The sequence below is a fragment of the Telopea speciosissima genome, chromosome 9, assembly GCF_018873765.1.
Source record: "Telopea speciosissima isolate NSW1024214 ecotype Mountain lineage chromosome 9, Tspe_v1, whole genome shotgun sequence".
Classification (NCBI taxonomy): domain Eukaryota; kingdom Viridiplantae; phylum Streptophyta; class Magnoliopsida; order Proteales; family Proteaceae; genus Telopea; species Telopea speciosissima.
Window position 1 is genome coordinate 23,950,079 of NC_057924.1, and position 8,870 is coordinate 23,958,948.

General features: G+C 39.5%; 1 protein-coding gene across 1 annotated transcript; it reads left to right on the forward strand.

Moving 5' to 3' along the window:
• The first annotated feature begins 557 nt into the window (after positions 1 to 557).
• Positions 558 to 3,518, forward strand: LOC122638768 (disease resistance protein RUN1-like). The gene is made up of 3 exons (XM_043831616.1): positions 558 to 948; positions 1,887 to 2,997; positions 3,133 to 3,518. Exons 1-3 carry the CDS (start codon positions 638 to 640, stop codon positions 3,514 to 3,516), a joined length of 1,806 nt encoding a protein of 601 aa, XP_043687551.1. The 5' UTR covers positions 558 to 637; the 3' UTR covers positions 3,517 to 3,518.
• The last annotated feature ends 5,352 nt before the right edge of the window (positions 3,519 to 8,870 follow it).

Consider the following 8,870-nt stretch of genomic DNA (forward strand, 5'->3'; position numbering starts at 1 on the left):
ATTGAACAAACGAAAAATTTAAACTTAGGGTGAAGTTGAAGTTTTCAAAAAAATTTACACCAACCAACCAAATTATTAGAGGCACATTTTAGTGATTAGATTCCTAAAACTAACGTCTAACGTCCCAAATTAACGATTGGACCAAAATACTACAATGTTTTGAAAGTAGAGTAGCATTTGCAACTAAAAAAATTGTAGGAACATTTGGAAAAATAAGCATTTTTCAGGGGAGGCATTTGTTAAAAACCCTGACCCCTATTATTTTAGGAAAGTCTATTTGGAACCTACTCCGAAATAGTTCATTTGGTTTTTAGCGTGAAAGCTGGGGTAATTAACTTGCTCTGTTTGAGCTGTTTGTAATTCTATAATTGCAGTCTGTGTCTTCCCTCTCTGTGTCTCTATCTTGGTAATAGAAAGTCATCGGTTCGTCTGAACTTGTGCTTTGTCCATGGCTGCCAGTTACGGAGAATCCTCTTCCTCCCGTCTGTGGAAGTACGATGTCTTCCTGAGTTTTTACGGTCAGGGCACTCGCCAAAATTTCACCGATCACCTCTTTCATGGGTTGGTAGGGGCAGGGATTCGCACCTTTAGAGACGACGAAGAGTTAAACAGAGGAGAGGATATCTCTTCAGGACTGATGGAAGCCATTAAAGATTCTAGGATTGCCATTATCATCTTTTCTGAGAAATACGCTTGTTCGACCTGGTGCCTTAGTGAGCTGGCGAAGATCGTCGAATGCTATGAAGATGGCAGAATGGAAAAGGCTATGCCTGTTTTCTACAAGGTGGAACCATCGGATGTCAGGCATCAGCGTAACACTTATGAGAAGACATTTAAGAAACACGAAAAACGTTTCAAGAAGGAGATGGGGAAGGTCAAGACGTGGAGGGCTGCTCTCACAAAAACTGCGAATTTGTCAGGGTGGGATCTAAAAAATGTTGCTAATGGGTAAGTCTTATTAATCAGATCCTTTAAGTTCTGTGTTTAATTGGTACTTTATCTTAGTATATATAGTTGAGTTTTTTCTTTGTTTTTTTTTTGGTAAAGTAGTTGAGTTTTTTCTACCATGGATATGATGTTGCATTAGGGATTGGACTCGGACTTGGATTTGTTGATGGATTAGAGTGAACTCTACCGATCCCCTTTTTACCCCAACTCATACTGATAATCTGCAAATAAAAAGGAAAAATAAAAAAGGTCAAAAAACAGCCAATACAACCGATCCCTAAATCTAGGACCCCTTGATGATAGGCCAATTTTGGCGATTTACTTCACTTGTGCAGCCTTCCAAGTGAGGGCTTTCATTTGTCAATGTTTCCTATTAAACCTAAAGTTATATGTATGCGTATTGGTGCTTGTATCAACCTCAGTTGATACCTATATGATCAATACGATCGGGTGGAATCAGACCATTTTGAGCCGATATCGATAATTATAGTATTGAACCAATTTTTGTCTAATTGAGACAATACATATCAATATGTATCGACCAATGCACTGATACAATATTGAAACTTATAATAAATAATTTAAACTACTGTAATTTTTTCTTAACTCGAATATTATTTGGGACTTGGGAAGCCCTCTAAGATTTTATTAATAGTCGTAGAAAAACAATACAAGAGGATCTCGCTTTACCTCAACTTAGGAGAAGATAAACACTCTACCTCAAAACCTGAACCTTTACAATCAAAGCCAAAAGAATTATAAGGTAAACCTGTTTTATCCACCCAAGTGATACAACAAAGCTCCGAAGAGACCTCCTGAACCTTAACTAAGCATTTACAAATTCAGTTCATGCTTCCTTATAGTTGCAGCCTTCTTGATTTAATAACTAAAGTTTTATTGTATTTTTTTTAGTTCTTTGTTTGTATTAAAATGGTCAGGCATGAGGGGAAGCTTATACAGCTAATTGCTAAAGATGTGTTGACAATAGTGAACCCGAAATACCTCAAGGTTGCAGAATATCCAACTGGGTTAGATTCCCACATTGAGAACCTATGTTGTTTGGTAAGTGATGGCGGATCAGATGTTGTTCACATCATAGGGATATACGGTTCTAGTGGAATAGGTAAGACAACTATAGCAAAGGCCGTTTATAACGACATGCTTACAGAGTTTCAAAGTTGCAGCTTTCTTTTTAGTGTTAGATCAGTGGTTCTAAGCCAACAGAATGGTTTAGCTGGCTTACAGAAACAACTTATCTCTGATGTTTTAAAGATAGACGTCATAGGCATAGACAATGAGGATCAAGGAATCATTTTTATCAAAGAACGTCTACGCCATAGAAGAGTTCTTATTGTTCTTGACGACATAGAGGAAAGTGAACAATTCTATAAATTGGTTGGAGGGTGTGGTTCCTTTGGTCCGGGAAGTCGAATCATCGTAACAACTAGAGATAAACATTTGCTAAAAAAGTTGAAAGTGGATGAAAAATATAAATATAGAGTCGATACAATGAATCAAAATGAATCCCTTGAACTTTTCAGTTGTCATGCCTTTGGACAAAGGCATCCATTAGAAGACTATGTGCAGCTCTCAGAAGATGTAATACATTATGCAGGAGGCCTTCCGTTAGCTCTTGTGATTTTGGGCTCTCGTCTAAACCAGAGAAGTCAAGTTGAGTGGGAAAGGGAATTGGAGAAATTAAGCAACATACCCAATGATCGGATTTTAGAAGCACTTGAAATAAGTTATAATGCATTAGATAAATTTGACCAGAGCATGTTCCTTGATATATCATGCTTTTTAATTGGAAAGGACAAAGACAAAGCAACTAAAATTCTAGAGGCTTGTGGTCGGGGTGGAGAAGTTGGAATTAAACTTCTCACGGAGAGGTCTTTGGTAACAATTGATGAAGGTAACAAGCTATGTATGCATGAGCTGAATCGAGATATGGTAAGGGAAATTGTTCGTAGACAGTCTCCTCAGAAGCCTGGAGAGCGTAGTAGATTGTGGGACCTTGACGATGCCCTTGATGTAATGATAAACCTCACAGTAAGTATTAGTAACGCAAACTAATCTCTGGTCACAATATGAAGACTATTAGCAAATAGATATAAACAGTATCCTCAACCATTAATTTTTCTTTCCAGCATCTTCCTTTTCTTATTAATTTCTATCTTTTATTAGGGAACTGATGCAATTGAAGGCCTTCAATTAGACTTGTGGAAACATAGAGGTGAAGTCCGGTTGACCACTGCAGGATTTTCTAAAATGCATAATCTAATATTACTCGAAGTTGATAGTGAAGGGGCCACCACCAAAATACATCCAGAAACTTCTCAACAGGAGTGTTTCAGATACTTGGCTTGTTTTAGATGGAAAGGATTCCCTTTGGAATATATACCAAATGATTTTCATCTGGGAAACCTTGTTATTCTTGACATGCAGTATAGCAAACTCAAAAAAGTTTGGAAGGTGACCAAGGTATGTGACAATTTTGTTCAGTTTTCCTTTGTGTTTGACCTTTTTTTTTTTTTTTTTTTTCAATCATATATAATCTGTGGAAACTAATTTCTCCCATTTCTTCCAGTATCTCATAAAGTTGAAGGAACTCAATCTCAGTTTTTCTTACCATCTAACCCACACGCCTGACTTCTCAAGCCTCCCGAATCTTGAGAAACTGGTTCTCAAGTGTTGTGAAGGTTTGGTTGAAGTCCATGAAAGTATTGATCATCTTGAGAAACTTGTGAACTTGGATCTATCGGGTTGCAGCCAACTGAGGATTCTTCCGAGCGGTATTCGTAAATTGGCATCGCTCAAAACACTTGATATTTCTTTATGCTCAAAACTTGGAAAATTGCCGGAACAAATTGGGGTACAGTTACCAATCCTTGATGTAAGAAGCACAGCCATAGAAGAAGTGCCTTCTTCCTTTGGACTTCTGAAGAACCCTACCACTTTCCGTCATTCTTCTGGAGAAGTAATAGATTCGGTTTCTTCTAATGGTTTCTGCTCCTTAAAACATTTAGCTCTGGAAAATTGCAATCTAACAGATGATGATATACCTGATGACTTTTGGATGTTATACTCTTTGGAGTCATTGAATCTATCTTGGAACTATTTTGAGAGCCTTCCATTTAGCATTGGCCAGCTTTCAGAACTTAAAATTCTGGATGTGAAGAATTGCAAGAGACTCAAATTACTCTCAATGCTTCCATCAAGTTTACGTTCTCTTACTGCAACAGGTTGCAGCAATTTGGAAAGGTTACCAAATATGTCAAACTTGAAGCATCTAATGATGCTAGATCTTTCATGGTGTGAAAAGCTAACTGAATTTGAGGGCTTAGAGGGTTTGAAGTCTGCTGAAAATATAAAATTAAATGGGTGCATCCATTTGGAAAGTTCTGTGAAGAAAAGAATCTTTGAGGTTTGTCCACTCTCTCCTCTTTCTCCCCCCCCCCCCCCAACACACACACCCCACTGTTTCAAGAATCGGAATCGAATTGCCTGATTTGGATCAGAATAAGCCAAAGCCGATCCCAGTTCTGAGTGAGTGGAATCCACATATATATCCCAAAACTAAGTCATTAGATTCTTGATGGATTCTAACTGGGACCGATTCCAGTTCGCGGTTTTGAAAATTATTTTTATAAATTATCTGATTTGATTTGTTTCATGGACAGGACATATCTCAAGACTTTCAAAATCGAAACGTGTGTGACGTCATTTTTTTGGGGAATGAGGTTCCAGAGTGGTTTGCCTTTAAAAGTGAATCGGCAGATTCATTATCTTGTGGTCAGGTTACTGAACTTCAAAACATGAAGCTGCAAGGATTGGTTATATCCATTGTTTGTACGAACATCAGAGACACAAATGGCATCTTCTATGGTGACGTAAATGTTGAAGTAAAGATTGAAATTCAAAATAAATCAAAGAATTTAACATGCAGCCGCAACATTGATATTCGACTTGACCATAATGATATGACTACTTGGGTAATCAAGATACCGAATTATGTTTGGAAATCAGTTGGTGAATGTGAAGGGGATAGTATAAAAGTTTTAGCTAGAAACCCTTTCTCCGATGCGGCATCTTGGAGGGTGATGAAAATTGGGGTACATTTCTTCTATGCATCGTCACAGAATGACAATGTTTTCGACGAAGAGTCCGGAGCATCACAGAAAGACAATGTTTCCGACGAAGAGTCCGGAGCATCACAGCATGAGAATGTATCTGAGGAAAATTTTGAAGCATCCCAAAGCATACATTGTTTTGGATTCCTTCAATTGTTTGGGAGATGTTTCTAATGTTTTGGTTCGTTTCTATAGTTTGGGAGATATTTGCAAGATACATCAGGTGATCCACATCCATCTTAAAACTCCCCAAATCACTCATATGTTATATCATACCCATGGATTTCAGAATTGGGATGGATCGGCCTAGATCCATTTCTGCCGATTAGCTTCCAAAATCTGGGATTAGGGCAGATTTCTTCTGATTCTGACCGATTCAAGCTGAATCAAAGTCGGCTGGAATGATTCAAGTTCTGATTCACTACTATTTCATGGTTTTTGCTTTTTATTTTGGGAAGGGTGGACATGCTCCCACAAGTGCACACACTCTCTCACAATGATAAATTTTTCTCTTTATTTGAAAAAAATATATAAAATTGATATCAATGGACAAGCTGGGAATCTAATGCAAAGTTGCTGGCATCTCAGGTTTCGAGTATGGAAAGATGGTAGCAAACCAGAGGAAGCGGAAGTAAAAGAAAAAGGTATTGTAGAAGGTGTAGAAGCAGCAAAAGCTCTGGGTCTACATTGAACAATATATTTCTATCTGATTGCGAAGGCATGTTAGGTTAACTGAATAAACAGAATTTCAACAGGGAGTCATGGAGGACGGCTTTCATTTTCTTTGGAAAGAAAAACCTTTTCTATGCAATTCTTCTTATTTCAGTTGTGCTTGTACTCCTTGTAGTATGTTTACTATTTCTTTCTTTCTAATTTGTGAGGAAATGGGTTGCAAGGTTCTGGTATTGGATGTTTTCTTCTAATTACTCTAAACATAAGACAATAATTGCTTCATGTCAGGATAAATTTGGATGTTCTCCTTTTTGGCAAAACCTTAGCAAATTTTTTTAAAGTCAATTGCTGAAAGCGGTTGTTGTTATGATATGTCCCATTTTGGATTGAGCACAATATTGCCTCTTTTTAATTTTTTATTTTTTTATGACTACAAGTTGAGTTAGTGTATTGAGATATGATATTGATATTATTGCCTTAACTTAGAGAGATTACAAGATTGTGAATATATAGGTGACGGTGAGAGGAATCCACAAGTTGGAAACTCAATCACCATTACCATATAGAGAGAGATATGATTGAGAGATTATAGAGATTAGAGAGGTTATAGAAATTACAAGGATTGCATGTTTGATACTCAAGCAATGACAATAATAGAAAGGTAAGGATTGCATGCCTGATACTCAAGCAATAAAAATAATGAAAAGATCTAAGATGGAAGGCTATTATAACTGATACAACCCCTCAAGATGAAGATTCAAGAGATCTAATCTTCAGCTTGTCCCGAAGGAAAGAAAAACGCGTCGTGCCGAGCCCCTTGGTCATAATGCTCGCAATTTGGTCTTTTGTGAAAATAAATTGGACCTGAAGATCCTTTTTGGCTGCCTTATCATGCACAAAGTGAAAATCGATCTCCACGTGTTTGGTATGGACATGAAAAACAGGGTTTGCAGAGAGAAATGTAGCCCCGATGTTGTCACACCATAACACGGGGGTGTGGATCGTGGACAAACCAAGTTCACCAAATAGAGATTGGAGCCAAGTCAATTCAGCACATGCATCTGCGAGAGCCTTATATTCTGATTCAATAGATGATCGGGCAACAGTCTTTTGTTTCTTTGATGCCCAAGAGATCAAGTTTTGGTCCATATAAATTGCATATCCACCAATAGATTTTCGATCGTCACCATCACCAGCCCAATAAGCATCAGTAAATGCCTGAAGATCCTGAGTAGATGATTTGGTGATGTGAAGTCCATATTTAATTGTGTATTTAAGATAGCGTAGAATTCGCTTCACCGTGGACCAATGATCTTTAGTTGGGTTATGCATAAATTGGCAAGCCCGATTCACGGAGAAGGCTACATCAGGGCGAGTGAGGGTGATGTGCTGGAGCGCACCAACTATAGACTTGTACTTAGTTGGGTCTGAGAAAGCAACACCCTCTATAGAGGAGGCTTTGAAGGTTGTAGCCATTGGTGTGAGAACCGATTTGCAGTCAGCCATGCCAGCCCGCTGTAGCAAATCTGTAATGTACCAGGATTGAGAGAGAGTAACTCCATCTGGTCTGTATGTAGCCTTCCAAGACCCTTAATTGAAAACCAGAATGTCATCTACATAGACAAGAACATAAGTCGTCGTTGGGCCCTGTTTGTAGATAAATAAAGATGGATCAGTTTGTGATACTCGAAAACCAGTCCCAAGCAAGAACTGAGAGAGACGGTTGAACCAAGCCCGAGGGGCTTGTTTAAGCCCATATAAAGATTTATGTAATTTGAAAACATGGGTGGGCTGACTCGAGTCTTCAAATCCTTAAGGTTGGGCCATGTAGACCTCTTCATTAAGAATGCCATGTAAGAAGGCATTTTGGACGTCAAGCTATTGAACAACCCAACCATTTGTTATAGCCATAGTAAGGACGGTAGGAATTGTTGTGGGCTTGATAATTGGGCTAAAGGTTTCATCATAATCAAGGCCTTGCTGCAGATGAAACCCTATAGCAACAAGGCGGGCCTTATAACGCTCGATCGTGCCATCTGCTTTCCGCTTAATCTTGTACACCCATTTACAGCCAACCAAATTTACATTAGAAGGAGGTGACACTAAAGATCAAGTGCCATTCCGTAGTAAGGCCGCAAACTCTTCAGACATGGCCAACCGCCATTTAGGGTCCTTGGCAGCCTGAGTATAACAAGTGGGTTCAGTGTGTTGAGGTGGGGAGGGGATGGAGGGATGGACCGTGGTATGCAAGGCAGTGGAGGGATCATTGTAGAGGTCACTACGAAGGCGGGTGCGAAGTGGAGGCATGGTATGAGGTGTCAAGGATGGTGTGGGGGACGGACTAGGTGAGGGAGAGAAGGAGTCCATATTAGAGGGGGGGGGTTGGATGAGTAGGAGGTGGCGGTGGTGTGGTGGATAGGGGCGGGAGAGTGGTGGATGGTGGGTCAGGGAAAATAGTGAGGGGTAGAGAAACCCAAGTAGGAGGGGAAAGTGGGGAGGGGGTGAAGGGGTGGTTGCTTCCTGGAAAGGAAAGCGTAGCTCATCAAACCTGACATGGCGAGCAATATAAATTCGCCTAGATTCAAGATGCATACAACTGTAACCATGGTGATGATAACTATACCCAAGGACGACACAAGGAGCAGACCTTGGATCCATTTTATGGCTATTGTACGGTCGAAGAAAGGGAAAACATAGACACCTAAAAACTTTAAGAAAGTTGTAATCAGGTACATGATTTGTAAGAAGCTGATAAGGGGAAATATTCCCAGTGATAGGAGAGGGCATCCGATTTATCAAATACACTGCAGTTTCAAAGGCATAATCCCAATAAGCCTGTGGGACAGAGCTTTGGACCAAGAGAGTGAGCCCAGTTTCAGCAATGTGGCGATTGCGCCTTTCGACAGTGCCCTGTTGCTCATAGGTACGGGGGTATGAGATACGATGGTGAATGCCAAGATTGGCAAACTAGGAGGTGAGGGAGAGGTACTCCCCTCCCCAATCAGTTTAGATATTTTTAATTTGCCTAGAAAATTGGCGCTCAACAAGAGCTTGGAATTGCTTGAAAATATTGAAAGCATCATATTTAGCCTTAAGGGGATAAAACCAAACAAACTTTGT